The sequence below is a fragment of the Pipistrellus kuhlii genome, unplaced genomic scaffold (genome assembly GCF_014108245.1).
Source record: "Pipistrellus kuhlii isolate mPipKuh1 unplaced genomic scaffold, mPipKuh1.p scaffold_m20_p_3, whole genome shotgun sequence".
Taxonomy (NCBI): Eukaryota; Metazoa; Chordata; class Mammalia; order Chiroptera; family Vespertilionidae; genus Pipistrellus; species Pipistrellus kuhlii.
The window spans coordinates 181,433,261-181,453,525 of record NW_023425529.1 but is presented as its reverse complement, the minus strand read 5'-3'; the positions used below and the strand labels follow the sequence as shown (position 1 = coordinate 181,453,525).

Here is a 20,265-nt window from a genome sequence, read left to right as displayed (position 1 = left end):
TTTTATGCACATTCACTCTGGCCGGGAATTCTGAGGTTCCACCAAGAGCTTCAGGACACTGTTCATTGCACAGCATTTAGCATGCCAGTGTTGAATGATTAGGTTCTGCGGGCAATACAGGAAGACCAGAACCCATCCTGGAAGAAGCCAAAACGGGGCGGGAGCGAGGAAATGGTGTTATGTAATGTCATGTTTAATAGGGTGAATCTTGGTTGAGTGGAAGGGGAGGAGGAGTAGGTGCACCTTGAAGAAAGTGACTTGATTTAGATACATGGCTCCGGCTCCGAAAGCACCTGCCTGTCATCAGATGCATGTGCACAGAACATTCCTGCTTGCACTTCTCCGTAACAATGTAGCAAGACCTAGCAGAAAAAGTCAGCTTTGGATTTGACTCATAAATTTGTGAGGAAGAGGAAAAGAACTACTGTTTCACATGGGAGATGAGGCACTGTGGTCCAGAGTTCATCCAGCTCCAGCTTGTGGAGTGGCTGGGAGGAAACAAGCTCCTTAATTCTAGGCAAAGCCTCAGAGGTGGACACACGCCTTTTATTTCCCCCGATAGATGCTTTGAGGGGTATGGTGCCTCTGTACTTTCTTTTCCTTATCTTTCTTCCCAAGCGCTTATTACCCTTATTCAGTCCTGATCCCCAATAAGGAATTGGCTTCCTTGTTCTCTGCTTTACCACATCCAAGGTCACATCTATCCTAATCTGGTAGGTATCTCTTAGAGGAAATGGGGATGCTTCATTTGATGGCTGCCCAAATCCAGGTTCAAGATTAATACACTTATTTACTATGAAGATCTGAGAATTACCTTTTTAAAATGTATTTATGGTTTATAAAAGATTTCCATATTGTAGACCAGGTGTTGCAAACCATGCACCCTCTCACAACTAGAAAAGGGTCTCAACTATTTATACTAATAAAAGCGTAATATGCTAATTAGACCATGTGGACTGGCCATCTTCCAGTCGTCCGACTTCCTTCCGGACAAAGCCATGGTGGTGGGGACTGAGGCAGAGAGGGCAGTTGGGGGCGAGATCAGGCCAACAGGGGCAGGCAGTTAGGGGTGATCAAGCAGGCAAGCAGGTGAGTGGGTAGGAGCCAGCAGTCCAATGGATGTCCTAAACCGGCAGTCGGACATCCCTCAAGGGATCCCTGACTGGAGAGGGTGCAGACTGAGCTGAATTTTGTGCACCGGACCACTGGTTTAAAATAAAAATCTGCATAAAGGCACCGAGGAGCTAACAAGGCATGGAAAAGTATGGGGCCAACATTTTGGAAGGAGACAATGCAAAAGTAAGTCTGACATGTTTCCTCATCGGATACTTTTCCCCACTTGGAACCTGCAAATCATCAAAAATTCAGCTGACATGTTGAGGGGCTGGAGAGTTTGGAAGCCTCCTAGGGAGAGAGAGACAAGAACAAATCCTTGCCAAGGAAGGGAGCCCTGATAAACTTGTTTTGGATTAGTTGCCCAAAGGGTGATACCCTAGCAGTAAGAGTAAACTGGGACTAGTTTGGCCTTGAAGTCAATCTATAAGTGTGTCCAATATAGCACTGTAACAATTTTACAAAATAAATTTGATAATGTGGTTTAAAGAAATTATTGATCAAGAACAGAATTTTAAGTCAACTCTGAAAAGTTTATAATGAATACCTTTCTCCCAACTTCATTCTCACTAATTCTTAGTTTTGTGTGGCACCTAAAAATTATTATTCTAATTTTTCAAATAGGAACAAGACCATGCAATTGAGAGAAAGATGCAGGATCAAAACTCAGTTATCTTTACTTCTTTTATTTCTTTCTTCACTATGCCAAGCTAGTTCTTCATGACCAAAATACATTACAATGGATGGAAAAATTTTAAAAGGATATTGATTTTTCAACTTCTTACTGACCTTTATGCATGAAAACAAAGTCATTATCATTAAGCACATTTTCTAGGATGGTATACAATCATTTATAGGTAAAGACTTTGGCATTTAAGATATTAAACATTTTATGAATTGAATTATCAAAATATAATTAAACTTGTATATTCAGCATTATATTGGTCATAATACTTTTCACAGTGTGCAGTACTTGAGTCTGAAGATGGGACACACGCTCTCATATCCCTCACAATGACCTCTTTTTAAAGTTGTCTACATAACCATTTTGGACATTTGGGTTAATGGTTGAAAACAACTGCATTACACTAGGTTTATAAGCAAACCAGAACATTTTATTTGTAGTAGTAGCTAAGAAAGTGGCTTTTAATGGACAGTGAAAAAAGGAAGTAGGGAAAGCCCAAGATAATAACTATTCCTTAGGAAATAATTTTAATAGTTCAAAATCTTTCACAGAATCTTATGAAAAAGAGGCAATATTAGTTTAGCATTTGACAGATAAGAAAATTACAGTCAATAAGAACCTTGCCTAATAATTTAGACCTAGGGTTAGTATAATTTTGCAGAAGTAAATCTTCAAAGATAAACAGCAAGGTACAAGTGAACCATATACAAAGTAGTGCTAGATGATTCTTCACTTCTTGAAAATGAATAGTTATTACGGGCCCTTCATAAAAAATGCCTCTTAAACCAAAACTTCAAAGTACCTTGAAGAATATCACATTTCTCAATTCCTAGCCTTCTATTTACACTTATCATATATAAGTAATCATGACAACAGAATTATAAGTTGTTAAAAAAAACGAATATTGTTGTTCTTCCTGACTTTTACTCCACGCTGAATCCCTGATATCAGTTATATTTAGATGCACCTCCCTGTCAAAGCAGTACAAATAAAGGCATTAACTTAGCTAAATTTTATATGTGAAATAGTACCAAGTGACGTAAAAACCTGTTAACCAGACAGAGAATCAAATAACAGTGAAGGAACAAGGTAGCCCAAAGAAAGAAGCAGAACAATCTGACAGTCAGGCTGTGTTCACATGAATTATTTTAGCCCTACTGTTCCCACGTTTCACATGCCCAACCTTAAACAAAATCAATGAACATAAACTAAGACCAAGAAATTCTGAATTGATGTTCAGTAAAATGCAGTTTGGCTTTCTGCATACATGCTACAGAGCCTGAGTTAACCCAGAAAAATACAAATATTCTTATTGTGGTTACAGATCACAAATGCGTATTAGAAAAAGAAAGGTTTGGCATTTAATATGGAAATTTTCCAACATTCCAAGGACAAACTAAAGAGGCCAGTAATGAAAGACAATGATAACTAGAACAGCAGGCACAACCATGACTGAGATATACTTTAAGAGCTTACAGATTGAAAAAAAAAAAATAAACACAAATTTAAAAAAGAGCCTACAGATTGAAACAAAAGTAAATTAGCAGATATATAGTCTCATTAAATAAATATGTGATTCTTCCCCCAACCCCTCTTTATCATTTATATTTTAGTTCTTTTTTTCAAACCTTAAAATCACTACCTGGAATTTCGAAAGCTGTGAAACAATGCATTTCTTTCTTTTCTTGTCTCTTCTCTTAATATAATAAATACTAAATGTAACACAGCTTGTTAACAGTATCATTTGAAACACTGTTCTGATACAACTGAGATCTACTTCTTGAGATTGGTGCTATTTTGCTGATTCAAAAAATACTTGCTTTTGCTTATGATGATCTGGTCTTTGGACAAACTATTCACAATGTAAGTAGACTGTATCTTGAAAGCCCACCTTATTTTTCAGTATCATTAATAAATAGTACTTTACCCGAATGTACAAAAACATTGAAGGGGAGCTTCTAAGTGGAACTTCCTAACACTCACAGTTTGAAATGGTTGGAATGGTTGTTGAAATGTTAAGATATAGCTCAGCAGTTACAGAGGCAGGAGATACCTCTGGCGAATTGTAGGGACTGCCCCAGTAAATTAGGTCCACCAATGAAAACAAATTGCAAGATTTGTTTCATTAATAAGAAAGTGTTACAATTAAGTTATGAGTCAGACCACCTTAATTCTAAAGCAAACAGAAAATAAAGCCAGTCAAGTTTAGGAGTAATGTTCATGGTTTCAAGCTTATACGAAGTGAAAATAAAAATAAAATGAGATGTATATAGTTAACATCTCAGTGCCAACGTGCAGTAATACAACTGTTTGATCAGCATGAGCGCTGAATTGGTCTCTCTGCTGAGACAATATACATGCATTTATTTAATTCATATACATCTCATATAAATACACCCTCATAGGAAACACTGACTTTACATTAAATTACCTTTGTTGATAACAATTTTGCATTGAGTACAATAAATTACAACTTGCTTTTGTACAACTTAAAATTCTTAAAACAATTAGAGATGTTTACAAAAAGAATTACAGTAATGTACAAGAGCACTTCAATAAAAATTGGATAAACAATGTTTAAAGTAAAAAATTTTATAACCAAGCTGTACGAACATTAGGGGGCTTAGGTCTTAGCAACAGGCCACTGGATTTGTCAAAAACTGCTCCCTCACTCTTACAACTGAGAGCACTCGTAGCACTAGATGTCCTGGAAGCGCCTCCTGAAAATACACAAAAAACAAGAAATGATCTGAATTTTTTTTTTAAAATATATTTTATTGTTTTTGTACAGAGAGGAAGGGAGAGAGATAGAGAGCTAGAAACATCGATGAGAGAGAGTCATCGATCAGCTGCCTCTTGCACAACCCCTACTAGGGATATGCCCGCAACCAAGGTACATGCCCTTGACGGGAATCAAACCGGGGTCCCTTCAGTCCCCAAGCCGACACTCTATCCATTGAGCCAAACCGGTTTCGGCAAGAAATGATCTGAATTAAATAAAATACATAAATCATTATCTGATAAGCTTCCTTTCCTAATTTTAAGTTCAGACTAAATTCTCTCTCTCTCTCTCTCTCTCTCTCTCTCTCTCTCTCTCTCTCTCGATCCTGAGGATATGATTATTAATTTGAGAGGGAGAAGGAGGAGAGAGAGAATCATCGATCATTTGCCTCCTATATCAACCCTGACTGGGGGGGATTGAGCCTACAACCTTTTGGTATATGGAACTAAGCCACACAGCCAGAACAGACTGTTTTTATTTTTTATTTTTTTATTTTATTTTTTATTTTTTTTTTACAGAGAAGAAGGGAGAGAGAGAGCCAGAAACATATATATATTAGAGGAAGAAATGAATATATATATTGACGTTAAAAGTCTCTCTTCCATATCTAAGAAAACTACTGATATTTTCAACTTTTTTCTTCTTCCTGGTTTCCTTCCTATACTGCCATTATCTGCTAGAAATGAAACCTGAAATTAAGTGAACTAAAACAAAGCATGCCAGTGAAAAACCATAAAATGTATTTCAGAAGAAGACATTTATCATGTCCTGGCCAGGTAGCTCAGGTGGTTAGAGCATCGTCCTGATATGCGAAGGTTGCAGGTTTGATGCCCACTCAGGGCACATACAAGCATTAACCAATGAATGCATAAATAAGGGAAACAACAAATCTTTGTTTCTCTCTCTTTCCCTCCATCATAAGAAAAAAAGATACAAATAAGTACAAAATAATTGTGAATATGCTTACTTAATGAGCTATACTGGCTGAGAGTCGATTTCGCTCGTCTTAAGGATGGTGATGAGTTGAGATAACCCATGTTGCGATGATAGTCCATTAGCTGATCTGAGCGTTTCATGCCAACTGTTGGTTTCACGGCTTCAAGTCTCTTCAAGAAAGCCTTCGTTTAAAGACAATCAATGTGAAAGCCAGTGTTAGATAAATAGTAATATTTTTCCAAGGGAAAACTATTTTTAAAACCTGAAATGGATGAAATTAAATAGAAAAGACTAAATCACTTAACATATTTCAAATAATATACTTTCAGGAGAACCTTAGGGCTTTGACCTATCCTATAGCCAACCAAAGCTACTGTGATTTTAACAACTGATCACAGGCACATGTCTCTTTTAGATCAGGTTACAATCTTAGAAAAGGTGCTCTAAGGTGAAATACGTTAAAGCTGAGTTTCTCATGGAAATGACATAATGGGAATAATAATGCTAAGAGCCCATGAATGACCATAAGCTTATTAAAGCTATACAAGTCCTTTATCTGCTTATCCAGCAGTGGCTTTATACTGGTTTTAACTTTCCAGGAGTGACTCCAGGCTGACTAGGACATTGAAGGAAGGCTAAGGGGGCAGGGCTCTCCCACTCCTGATTTCTTCCAACCCAACTATGCTTTTTGAATTATCTGTTTTATGTACTAAAGTTCTGCATAAACTTAGTTTGAAAAAAAGTAAAGTTTTTGCTGTTAAGAAGTTTGAAAATCAACTACAACTATTATAGAATATAAAGCTTTTTAAAGGTTATAAATCAACTAGCCAAGGCAACACAGTATCCAATAACATAGTATAACAGGATTCAGCAAGAATCTAATGTATAATGTTCTTTATTTTTCTTCTTCACATATCAGGTGAAAGAGTTTCTTTAGTTTGCTTTTCCCAGGCATCATTGAGAAAGGAATATTTAAGTACACCAATGAATTAGGATTGATCCATGTGATGGTTTATTATTTTTTTATTGATTTAAACTTCCTCTGTAGCACACTGAATTTTATCTAAAAAGAGAAAGCTGTCCTGCACCAAGACTCGTATTAAAAAATCAGCCGCATGTTTTGTGCAGAGGAAAACTCAGGACAAGTTTTCCTCTGCACAATGTTTTCCTTCTTCCTCAACTTAGGTTTTCCTTTTAATTGTGGTAAAATATACATAACATAAGATTTAACATTTGACCATTTTTAAACATACAGTTCAGTGGCATTTAGTACATGTATTTAATTGTTAACCATCACTATCAAACATTTCCAGAACCACTTCTCAACTTGGTGTTTTGTCCTTAGCATTTTCACCCTCTGCCCCCCTATTCTGAGGTTCCATCATCAGTGCTCTGAACAGGCCCAGAGAGGGGGAAGAGGGTGGTCGAACAAGTCAAAATATTCAAGGGAAGAACTGATTAGAAAAGGGTGAGAAGGAGTTATATGAATAAACGGAGCTTGAAGACAAATGGCAGAGGTGCAGAACAATGAAGAAGCAGAAAGATTAACTGAGAGAATGCAGCCTGCCAACCATTATTTTTGCAAGAAATGCCCTTCCCCAGTTTTTAGCCTTCAAAGGCTAGAGGAGTCAACTCCTCCAAAGTCTTCCCACCTAGTGTTAGTGGTTCTCTTTGCTGAGTTGAGAGTTGATTTAAACATGGTTCTATCTGTAAAGTCTATGGTCTTTCTGTCATAACACTGACTTTCTCTCTATGTAGACAAGGAAGCTGTATAATTTAGGTAGCAAAATCTCCTAAGATTGTATTTTCTCTTTCTACAGTTTGTAGCTGCTCTGAGCTATGTGAGATATGGAATATTAAAAATATATAAAACTAGAGACCCTGTGCATTAAATTTATCCATGCACTACTTTTATTTTAACACAAGAACTTCTGAGTGGAAACATTATGGTCTACTTTATTATCTACTTCTTTTTCTCTGGATTTAAAACTGAAATAAATTAACTTCATTTGAGCTCTAGGCTTCAATTCTGATTCATTCCACCAGGAACATTACTTCTTCCCTCATCTTGCTTCAATTATTCGCCCCCCCTCTTCTTTCACAACTCAGGAAACTGACATACATTTAAAAGAATGAAATAATCTAATTTCTATCAGAGGGTAAAGTGAAACTATAAACTATCTTAGTAACTCCCCTCTTCTCTGCTAGTACTGTGCTCTTTCATTAAAATAATCAATTTATACTATGCTCAAATAAAGATAAGAAGATGTGGCTTAACAAGAATATTTCAAAGTTCATGAATTAAAAATGAGTCTCCTTTTTGGAAATAATAAAGTTCTAATATCATTGAGTCTTTATATAGCAAGCATGCCCTCTACTGGATACATTTACTTTTTCTTTATTATTCCTTTATTTCCCTTGGTAATGAGGGAGGTAAGATAGTGATAAACAAATAACGAAGAAATCAAAATTCATCAGAAAGACAGATTAATAGTATGCTTTTAACTCTAAAGCTCAGGACTCAATTGTATACCATATTTTTGTTCTCTTTTTCTACTTTCTCTACACAGTATATTTCTTTGTCTTGAACTGTATTAGTCTAAATACTGGTAGCTTCTGGGTTGCTAACAAGTGAAAATAAAGTCCTGAAACAGAACTGCTTTAGTCATCACGCCTGTCAGCCATATGAACTAATTTTGATCTCTGGAGATGGAAGCAAATGAAGGAATAAAAATTATAAAGTAATGTATGCTGCTTGTGCAGTGTATCTGACACAGAAATAATTATAAAAATGTGCGTGTACATGTGTTTTGACCATGAACAGCCTAGCAAGCAGATTTAAAAGTATAATAGCTTAGCCCTGGACTGTGTGGCTCAGTGGGCTGTAGCATCATCCTGTGCACAGAATAGATGGGAAGACATACCATATTTCTGGATAAGAAGGCAATACTTTAAGAATGTCAACAATCTGCAATTAAAACGTATGTTTGACATAATCCCAATAAAAACTTATAATAGATATTTTTAAATTTTGTTTTAGAGAATACAGTTGTTTTGTTTTTTAAAATTCTTTATTTGTTTAAAGCTGTGATTGGCAAACTGCGGCTCTTTGGCCTTGAGTGTGGCTCTTCCACAAAATAACACGGGCGAGTCTATTTTGAAGAAGTGGCGTTAGAAGAAAGTTTAAGTTTAAAAAATTTGGCTCTCAAAAAAAATTTCAATCATTGTACTGTTAATATTTGGCTCTGGTGACTAGTGAGTTTTCCGACCACTGGTTTAAAGTATTACATATGTCTCCTTTTCTTCCGATAGAGGCCAAGCGCAGGAATTTGTGCATGGGTGGGGTTCCTCAGCCTGGCTGGCAATTGAAGCCAATTGGGGCCATCTCGCCCAGTCCTGATCAGGGCCGGAGGCCAACCTCTCATGGCCCCTCCCCCTGCTGGCCAGCCTGATTGGGACCACTGGGGCTGGCCAGCTGGTAGGAGTGACCATGGGAAGTTGGTCAGCCAGGAGGAGGGACCATGGGAGGCTGGCTGTGGGAATGCACTGACCACCAGGGGGCAGCTCCTGCAATGAACATCTGTCCCCTGGTGGTCAGTGTGTGTCACAGTGACTGGTCGAGCGGTCATTTGGTCATAATGGTCACTTTGGTCATATATATAGACTAGAGGCCTGGTGCACAAAAATTCGTGTACTCAGGGTGAGGGGGGGGGTGTCCCTCAGCCCAGCCTGCATACTCTCACAATCCGGGACCCCTCAGGTAGGGTTCCTAGGCCTGGTCTGAGATCAGGGCCTATTGGGGCAATCCTTCCCCAGGCTGCAGGCAGCTGGCCCCACCCCTGCCACTGCTTGCCATCTGTGCAGTGCTGCCTCGCCTCCCCTGCCACGGGTGGTCTCCCTCTACAGGCAACAGGCTGGGGTACAATGGCTTAGCTGGCCCGAGCCTCCCTCTTTCTTTGCCGGGTAGCGGGGCTAGTCCTGCGAGGGGCCGTCTGCCTACCTGATTGCCCCTAACTACTTGCCTACTTACCTAATTACCCCTAACCACTTGTCTGTCTACCTGATCACCCCTAACCACTCTGCCTGCCTGATTGCCCCTATCCACTTGCTTGGGGGCGGGGCCAGCCTGGCAAGGGGCCATCTGCCTATCTGATCACCCCTAACTGCTGGCCTGCCTACCTGATCTCTCCTAACCACTTGCCTGCCTATCTGATCACCTCTAACTGCTGGTCTATTCATCCCTAACCCCTCTGCCTGCCTACCTGATTGCCCCTAGGCTTGCTTGGCAAGGGGTAGTCTGCCTACCTGATCACCCCTAACCCCTCTGCCTGCCTGTCTGATTGCCCATTACTGCTTAATTGGGGGCGGGACCAGCACTGACTTCCGGTTGGTCAGCCTCTGGTTGTTACTGGTTGTTATAACCCAGGGTTTTTATATTAGGAATTTTTTTTAATGAAAAAAATAATCAGTCATTATTAAGGATAAATGCAAAGGAATTGACAAGTTTTTAGAAGATATAGAATTAGCTTCAAATTGCTATAATGATGTGCAGAAAACTACCACCTAACTTACTATTCATCAACCTCATTTCAACCTGCTTTGTTGCTATCTATTCCTTGCTACATCAGAGTAACTCTCTTGAAGGGTTTAAGACTCTACTAGTATTACAATTCAGGTAAGTACAAAGAAAAATAGGACTGTACTGATGATGAAATATAAAGATGAATTTTGGAAACTATTTTAGTAACTGTTAATAAAAGCTTTATCGTTTTAGGTTTGAATTTGTAAGCTCATTAAAGATTTAATTTTAGTTTAAAACACTACCTGGGTTTAGAATCTTGACTCAATCACTTACTCTGTATCCTTGGGCTCATTATTTAATACCTCCAAGTCTCAGTTATTTCATTGTAAGATGTTGATAAAAACACTATCTACTTGAAAGAATTATTGTTAGGATTTAATAAGCTAATATATGGAAGATACTAAGAACAATGTCTGGCCCAGCTGGTGTGTCTCAGTGGTTGAGTGTTGACCTATGAACCACAAGGTCACAGTTTGATTCTGGTCAAGGCACATGCCCTGTGTGTGGCATGCAGAAGATAGCCAATCAATGATTCTCTTCCAGCACTGATGTTTCTGTCTCTCTCTCCCTTTCTCTCTGAAATCAATAAAAATTTATTTTAAAAAAGAACAATGCCTGGCATTAGTAAGAGCTCAGTAAACATCAGCAATTATTATAAACAGAATGTTATTTGTTTTTTATTTTTAAATATATTTTATTGATTTTTTACAGAGAGAAAGAGAGCTAGAAACGTTGATGAGAGAGAAACATGGACCAGCTGCCTCTTGCACATCCCCCACCGGGGATGTGTCTGCAACTAATGTACATGCCCTTGACGGGAATCGAACCCGGGACCTTTCAGTCTGCAGACCGACGCTCTACCGCTGAGCCAAACCGGTTTCAGCATGAACAGAATTTTAAAAGAAAATAATATGCTATGAGTTTGTTTTTTTTAATTTTTATAAATCTTTATTGTTCAGATTATTACAAATGTGATCCTCTTCCCCCCCTCAATTGCTCCCCTTCACCAGGTTCCCACCCCACCCTCTGTCCTTTCCCCAACACCCATTGTCCTCATCCATAGGTGCACAGTTTTTGTTCAGTCTCTTCCCGCACCCCCACTCCCCTTTTCCCTGAGAATCGTCAGTCCACTCCCCTTCCATACCTCTGATTCTATTATATTCACCAGTTAATATTATTCATCAGATTTTTAAATTCCCTTGGTTTTTAGATTCACTTGTTGATAGCTACGTATTTGTTGATCATAATTTTTATCTTTATCTTCTTCCTCTTCCTAAGTAACCTCCTTCAGCAATTCATATAATTCTGGTTTGGTGGTGATGAACTCTTTTAGCTTTTTTTTATTTGTGAAGCTCTTTATCTGTCCTTTGATTCTGAGTGATAGCTTTGCTGGGTAGATTATTTTTGGCTATTGGTTCTTGTTATTCATCACCTTGAATATTTCTTGCCATTCCCGTCTGGCCTGCATGGTTTCTGTTGAGAAATCAGCTGACAATCTTATGGGTGCTCCTTTATAGGTCACTACCTGCTTTTCTCTTGCTGCTTTTAATATTCTCTCTTTGTCTTTTACTCTTGGAATTTTAATTATGATATGTCTTGGTATGGTCCTCCTTGGATTCCTTTTGTTTGGGGTTCTGCGGGCTTCCTGGACTTGTAAGTCTATTTCTTTCCCCAGGTGGGGGAAGTTTTCTGTCACTATTTCTTCTAGTACTCTTTTGGTATCTTGCTCTCTTTCTTCTGGAATCCCCATAATTCTGATGTTGGTTCGCTTGAAATTTTCCCAGAGGTTTCTTACACTATCTTCAACTTTTTGGATTCTCTTATCTTCTCCCTTCTGCAGAGGAGTGTCCTCTGGCTCTTTGTGTTCTAAATCTTTGTCTTGATTCTTGCGATCTTCCAGTCTGTTTTTAGGACTTTGTATAATATTTTTTATTTCAGACAATGTTTTCTTCATTTCTTGTTGATCCCTTATTATTTCTAGTTGCTCCTTTTTCATATCCTCATAGGTCTCATTTATTTTATCGGCCTTTTTTAGGATATTGTTGAATAACCTTATAACTGTAGTTTTGAATGCTATGAGTTTTTAATATGAAGATTTTCAACAGTCCCCACATATAATTCTTTCTTTCTTTTTTTTAAATAAATTTTATTGATTTTACACAGAAAGGAATTGAGAGGGATAGAGAGTTAGAAACGTCGATGAGAGAGAAACATCAACCAGCTGCCCCCTACACACCCCCCACTGGGGATGTGCCAGCAACCAATGTATATGCCCTTGACCGGAATCGAACCTGGGACCCTTCAGTCCCCAGGCCGACGCTCTTCCACTGAGCCAAACTTCCACTGAGCCAAACCGGCTTCGGTGCCACATATATTTCTTAGAACATCAAAATATAACTATGTTTTTTAACAATACTGCACTTCACTAAATCTGACCTCTTTGAGAACACATATGTTCTTTAAAACTAGAGGGCTGGTGCACAAAATTTGACCAGTGGTTGGGGGGTAGGGGTGTGTGGAAGGGTGTGCCCCTCAGCCTGGCATCTGTGCCCTCTCGCAATCTGGAATCCCTCTGGGATCAGGGCCTATTGGGAATTTCCTTCTCCTGATTGCCAGCAGCTGGCCTTGCCCTGGCCCCTGCCCCCACCACTGCTTTCCATCTGTATGGTGCTGCCCCCAATCCCTGCCACCAATTGCCTCCCTCTTCGGGCACAGGTGTTGGGTACAATCACTTAGCTGGCTTGGGCCTCCCTCTGTGGGGCAATCGCTGGCCAGCTCTATACATCTGCCAGAAGGTCGTCAGATTCTACTTCAGTCTTTTGGTCAATTTGCATATTACCCTTTTATTATTATAGATAAGTGATATATAAATTTGTTAGCTTTCAGGGATACAGTAAAGTGAAACAGATTAAGCTAGTGACTAAATATTTCATGGATAATATATGCATACTAAAGTCCCAGTACATGAAATCCGTGCCCTGGTAGGGTCCCTAGTGGCTGCCACTCAATACCCCCCTCCCCCAGCCGCTTGCTGCCTCGGGACCCCCCTCCCTTCCCCCTCGCCAGCCCCACCTCCTCCTGGTCAAATTCCCGGAGGACCTCCTGGTTGAGGGGGAAATTTGCATACTATGCTTTTATTATATAGGATGAACGTTGACATAATTTCCTGTATTATTGTAGTGATTTAACAGATCTAGTCAAATATATAATGGAAGTTTCAGTATTTTCATTTAAGGTTCCCTTAAAATATGGGTTGCTGGGAAAAAAGCTACACATTGTACACACTGTACCTTACAGGCCATAGTTCATCATGTATTTCTACTTTTACAAACATGTCTAAATCTTCTTTTATATAATTAAGTTTAAATATTGGGCTGTCTTTGGGTTTCCAGTACACTGGGTTTCAAATCAATACAAATACATTTCCTTGATGACTAAAAATTTTTTTACTTACCAAATTTTCTCTTTCAATCCTTTGTTGTTCTTTCTGTCTGTTGACAGCACTGTGATATAACTTAGGGGGATGATTAAATCTTCTAGGCATCATATTTTTGTTTCCTGGTTTTTCAGCCTGTCTTGACAGTTCTTTCAAAAGCCTCTGATTTTCCCGATCAATCTGTCTCACCTCCTCTCTTGTGAAAGAGTAGTTCCTCCTAGGTGCTGCTGAAGGCTGATCTAAGTGATGTTTCTCTGGTCGCTTTTTATCCAATTCCAGAAAAGCTACAGAAATGGACAACAGAAGGAAAAGTGGCGAGAGAAAGTAGCATGAAATATGATGGTATTTGCTTTAATTTTAAAAAATTAAAACTACATTTATTCATGAAAATACATAGAAGAAATAATGTTATTGACATCACACTACAATTGTGTAGAAAATAAAAATCCAGAGGCAGCTTAGCATTTTATGCTGAGTTCTTTGGGAATAAAAGCTATATACCAAACAATAAGAAATGTACATGGTGCTGGTTTTAAGGTAGGTGTAATTTATGGAAAATGCCCGTCAGGTTCATCTTGTTTCCCCAAGGAAGCTTAATAGTTAGGAAGGTTGGAAACCTCTGGTTGAGTGTACCAATATAATACTTAGAGAGTTTTTGTTACTTGGAAGGCATACTTCAAAAATAAAATGTCTTCAGCAATGACTGGTGAAAACAATGGGTAGAAAATGGCAAAGACAAATGCAGAATATTCTGAAATTTTCCAGTTAATCTGAAAATATTTTACTACAGTATTTTGTATTGGCATTAAAACAAATACTTCTGTAGAAGTCAAACATTTCATTCCCGATTAAACATAAGCCATCATGTATATATTGTATAGAAAGTTTGTAACCAAGAAAAATATTTTGCAAACTAATTATCACATAAAAGTTTCTAAAACTATTCAGCTTGTTAAATGTTTCAGTTTAAGTCAGTACTAAAAATGAATACATTATATCAGATTAGTAATATACTGGCACATTTATTATGTTTTTTACTGTGTGTGTGTGTGTGTGTGTGTGTGTGTGTATATATATATATATATATATATATATACACACATATATATATATATATATATATATATATATATATATATGTATTTATTGATTATGGTATCACATAATTGCCCTCATCCCCCAATCCCATCCCAAACCCCTCCCTACATATGCCCTCACTTCCCTTGCCCCTCCCCGTTGTCCATGGCCACTGGTTAGGCTTATATGCACGAACATGAGTCCTTTGGTTGATCTCTTCCCCTTTACCCCCACCCTCCCCTACTTTCCCTCTGAGGTTTGAAAGTCTGTTCAGTGCTTCTCTTTCTCTGAGTCTGTTTTTGTTCATCAGTCTATGTTGTTCATCATTTCCCCTAGATGTGTGAGATCATGTGATCTAAGAAATATCCTTCTAAGAACCTAAACTGGGAAAAGCCTAAGCGTTACTTGTTTTTATTTGAGTACCTATGTTAGATCTTTTACTGTCTTAGCATTTACTATAAGAGGAAGAGGCATTTTTAACCCTCATCTAAAAATGTGACTGGTACAGAAAATTTAAAACATTTGAGCAAGGTCACAAAAACTATGTCTTCTGCCCTCCCCACATTTAACCATAGATAATCAAAGATTACAGAAACTTAAAATAAATTTTATTAACAGTGATTTCCTGATAGAAAACGAGGAAATTAATTGTTGGTAATTTGTTGAAAACCAACTGACAAAACCTGAATGAGAACACACTCAGAAAGATATAGATGGGCTGAACATAATTATCTTGCTTCTAAGAAATGCCCATTTTGTAGAATTTAATAAGGTTTCTAGATTAATTTAGCCATATATGAAAGCCTTTAAAATTAAATTCTAAACAAAATTAAAAGTAAATCTTTTTCCAAATGGCATTTTAAAAAAATTTTAAAAAGTAAAATAAAGCAATAGCTATAAATAAATTAATTATATAAAGAACACTTAATCTAACATTTTTAAAATTAGCAAACTAACTCTGATGGAAAAGTATATGGATGAAGTACTTATATACTAAATCCAGGTATCACTATTATGTTTTTCTAAAGTGCCTATATGCTTAAGTATGAAGCAACTTTAAATGCAGAGGTAAGTTTATAGTTATAATACAATTAATAAGTAATAATACCAGAATATACTATCATGTACTCACAACTGTAGACCTACTTTTGCCCACCCCTGATATGATCCATTGGTTTTTCCGATTAAGATCTCTTTTTGTAACTTGAATAAACTTTCAGGGATACAAATATTTATATAAATGTATACATATTTAAATTCACATATTTATGAAACATTGTTTTTCTCTAATTTTCTTCAATGAAACAATTTTTTAAAAATCCTCACCCCAGGATATTTTTCCATTGATGTGTTTAGAGAGTGAAAGGGAAAAAGGAGAAGGAGAGGGAGAGAAAGAAACATTGAGAGAAACATCAGTGTGAGAGAAAGACATTGATCGGTTGCCTCCCACACACTCCCAAGTTGGAGCCTGCAATCAAGGTGTGTGCCCTTGACTGGGACTCGAACCCACAACCCTTCTGTCTGCACGTCAATGCCATTGGGAAACATGGCTAGGGCTTCAACAAAAGTTTTGTTCAAACTTGTTTCAGTATTTCAATATGTGTCCATCATTACTAGAGCCTTTTCTTAAATGATCTAATACCATTTACTAGAAGTATCAGCTTTACTTTCACCTAAGCTGAGACACAGAGCATTTTGAAATTATGTATAACGTTACCATTGAAAATTTTATCTCAAGCCATATTAAGATCTTATTCATATAACAGTTCTTAAAACAAAAACAAAAACAAACAAAAAAAAACTATCCTGTAGGCATATTCATGATCCCTATTAAAAAAATATTTGCTTTGCCAAAACCGGTTTGGCTCAGCGGTAGAGCGTCCGTCTGCGGGACTGGAGGGTCCCAGGTTCGATTCCGGTCAGGGGCATGTACATTGGTTGCGGGCACATCCCCGGTAGGGGGTGTGCAAGAGGCAGCTGGTCGATGATTCTCTCTCATCGACGTTTCTAGCTCTCTCTCTCTCTTCCTGTCTGTAAAAAATCAATAAAATATATTAAAAAATTATAATAATAAAAATATTTGCTTTTTAAAGTGATTTTTTATGAAGTTTTTTAAAAAAATCCAAACTTATAAACTGACAAGTCACATTTCAAGAAGTAATAAAATTTACTAAATTTCTTCATCTTCTTTGTAAACAAGTTGTCAGATGATAACTTCGGTGACATTTCCCAGTCCGGTCCTCTGAATCTGGCAGGCTTGTGACTATGCAGACCAATGTGATACAGCCATGTGTGTCCTAGGAGGTGCAGCCCCCACCCCACTTCCTAGAATACTTGTCCTTGGGACCTGAGCCACCCTACATATCTGACTGCCCTGAGCTCAGCTGCCAGGCTGAGGAAATCAAACCACATAGACGGCCATTATGATCCTAGTCTTTGAGTCATCTGTGATTTGTTATCAGAGCAGCAGTAACTAATACAAAATTTGGTACCAGGAACTGGCGTGCTACTCTAACAAGAATCTACATTAGACGGCACTGGCTGAGACCAGGTGACAAGTAGAGTTGGAAGGGCCTAGAAGGGATTGCTGATGAAATGGATAAAATGGTAGAATTTTAGGAATAATGCTAGCTGTTTGACGAGGTACTTATTGCCATTGGTGGACAGGGCTAAACAGATCTCCTCACAGAACGTTGAAAATATCAGTGATTTATTTTATCCACAATAATTAGAGGACTAAAAAACAAACCAGTCAGTTTTCAAGCAAAATTTAGAGAGAATATAACAGAGCCAGAACTTATGAGATTCAAAATAAATTTTTCCTTCCTACTCCTTCCTGGCAGAAGATTCTCAAAGGACTCAGAGGTACAGGAAACTGAGGAACCAAGTCTGAGTAGACTGCGCTGCACTTGGACCTGTTTTAGTCCCTGGATTTTGAGGTTGGGGAATCTTTTGAAAGGAGAAATGTATTTTTGCGTTTGGGAGAAATATGTAAAAATTATATGGACAGAGGATGGACTGAAGCGGTTTTAAAACATGTCCATACGGTATTTGACATTCTTAAGAGGGTCTATGCTCTTCCTCTCAAATTTGGGAAGGTTCTTACTGTTTACATCAATAGAATATGGAAGAAATGGAGCTATGTGACTTCTGAGGCTAGGTCATAAAAGGCGATGAGGTTTCCATCTTGTTTCCCGGAACACTGAACTTGGAGATCTGAGCCACCATGTGAGAAATCCAACTTCCCTGATGCCGCCATCTGTGAGGAAGCCAAGCAACGCAGAGGGCACACGTGGGCCTTCTGCTCAGCAGTCCCGTTCATGTCATCCCAAACCCCACCTGACATGTGAGTGAAGAGCTCTCAGGTGATTCTAGTGCCTGCCTTTAAGTCTAGCATTGGGGTAATTTATTATAATAGGAATAGCCATTGATATGCCATCACTTAAAAAAAAAAGGTATGATAGACAAAATACCTGTGGACCAAGTATAGTCAACAAGCAGGCAGTTTACTTTTTTGGGGGGTGGGAGTGAGGGGTGTCTAATTACTCTATTAATCTTTCATGATTATGTTTTGTCAATTTCATCATTGGGTTGTTTTGTTCTTATCACAGAATGCATATCAATGGCTCTTAAATTTTTTGAGCATGTCAAGCACTGTTTGACCCTTTTAGTGCTAAACTCCACTATATACATGTGACAGAAGAGTATAAAAAGCAATCATGTCATTATTAGTGAAGACAGTTTTGTCCTTGCCGCTCTAAAATCACCAAGCTTCACTTTAATTCTGCTTCAAGCATTATGTTCTTCAACTGTGAGTCTGGTGCTTCTCTTGATTTTAGATTTCTTCAAATGTTTGGTAACACTTGGTAGAGTGTTGAGGATATCTGAGATTTCCTCCTCACCTACTGGAACCCTGTTCACTGCAGCCTGCCAGTAAAGGGACAAAACATGTTGCCAGGGAGGATGTGCTAGTAGCTAATCGCAGTAGAGAACCACCCACATTTTTGCTTTCTTCCCTTTCAGTTATCTGTGGAAAACTGTGGCTCAAAATATTAAATGGAAAATCCAGAAATAAACTATTCGTGAGTTTTATATTGTGTGCCATTCTGAGTAGCACATGACACCTCCTGCTGTCCCTCCTGGGATGTGAACCACCCCTTTGTCCAGCATATCCATGCTGTATCCACCACCCTCCCTTAGTCACTTACTAACTGTCTGGGTTATCAGATCAACTGTGGCAATGGTGCAGTGCTTGTGTTCAAGTAACCCCTATTTTACTTAATAATGACCCTCAAGCCATTCACATTACTTTTTATCAATGTATGTGTTCTATTATTGTTGTTGTTAATCTAATACTATGCCTAATTTATATATTAAACTTTATCAAAGGTATGCACATACAAGGAAATAACATAGTATGTGTAGGGTTCAGTACAATCCCGTTTCAGGCATCTACATGGTGTCTTGGAATGTATTCCCTGAGGGGAGGGGACTACTGTATAGGCGTCGTCTTCCTTATGGAGTACAACAGGGCCCATATCTTCCCCTTAAATAAGCCGTTTGCTTCATTCCCTCCTATGTTGTTATCAGTTTAACAGTAAGTTTAACCAGTTTCTTTGTTCAATGCTTCCTTAATCCCATTTCTTTTTCTTGTAGTAATTTTTCTTCTTAGAATACATCATCTAATAATATACCTAATTATTTCATACAGAATCTATGCAGTAAAATTTGTGGAGCATTTCTAAATTGTCTCTATTTTACCCTACAGATTCTTCCTAAACTGACCCAATTTTACCTATATCAAGTATTTGAAACATACCTTCTAATCTAGTCATGCCAACTTCTTCACTGTTCTTTAAATATGCAAGATTCATGCCATAACCCAATGCCTAAACTTCTGCATATTCTACTACTCTATCTTTTAATGCTCTTTCTGCCTACAAGGGATTTACAGCTCAAGGTCAAAAAACTAATTCCAACCACACCCTTTTTTGCTATGTACTAGCAAAGGCAGGCTTGGGGCAGGGGTGGGAAGTCTTCCAAATCACCCACCGAACTGACTGAAAAGAGGCTAAATACTCAGAAATTCTAATAAAAAATTTCAAGGTTTACTTTAATGTTAGATATCTAATAATGCTAATCTACATTGAACTTCCCTTTTAATATATACACTATATATATTTGCTTGTGTTTGATTTTTTTGTCAATCCTCACCCAAGGATATTTTCCCATTGATTTTTATAAAGTGCAAGGGGGGAGGGGGAGACAGAGAAACATCAATGGTTGCCACCGACACCTGCCCCAACCAGGGCCAGGGATTGAGCCTGCAACCAAGGTATAGCCCTTAACTGGAATCAAAGCCTCAATCCTTTAGTCGCAGGCCAACGCTAGGGCCGACACTATCCACTGAGCCAAATTATCTAGGGCTGTGGCGGGCAAACTGTGGCTGTGAGCCACATGCAGCTCTTTGGCCCCTTGAGTGTGGCTCTTCCACAAAATACCACGGCCTGGGCGAGTCTATTTTGAAGAAATAGCGTTAGAACAAATTTAAGTTTAAAAAAATTGTTTCTCAAAAGAAATTTCAATCGTTGTACTGTTGATATTTGACTGTTGATTAATGAGTTTGCTGACCACTGATATAGGATTTCCCTTCT

The 20,265-nt window shown here is 38.2% G+C and overlaps 1 protein-coding gene across 6 annotated transcripts in view; it reads right to left on the bottom strand.

Annotated features, from left to right (window-relative positions):
* Window positions 1-1,779: 1,779 nt before the first annotated feature.
* Window positions 1,780-20,265, bottom strand: part of CFAP97 (cilia and flagella associated protein 97) — a 39,736-nt gene continuing 21,250 nt past the window's right edge. For 5 of the 6 annotated variants that reach the window (XM_036458516.2, XM_036458514.2, XM_036458513.2 and 2 more), the window contains 3 exons: window positions 13,553-13,818; window positions 5,548-5,698; window positions 1,780-4,518 (listed from right to left, as the gene is read on the bottom strand). In XM_036458516.2, coding sequence (XP_036314409.1) covers window positions 4,391-4,518; window positions 5,548-5,698; window positions 13,553-13,818 — 545 coding nt within the window. In that variant the 3' untranslated portion in view covers window positions 1,780-4,390. The remainder of the gene's footprint in view (window positions 4,519-5,547; window positions 5,699-13,552; window positions 13,819-20,265) is intronic. The other variant, XM_045588959.1, reaches the window with a different exon arrangement.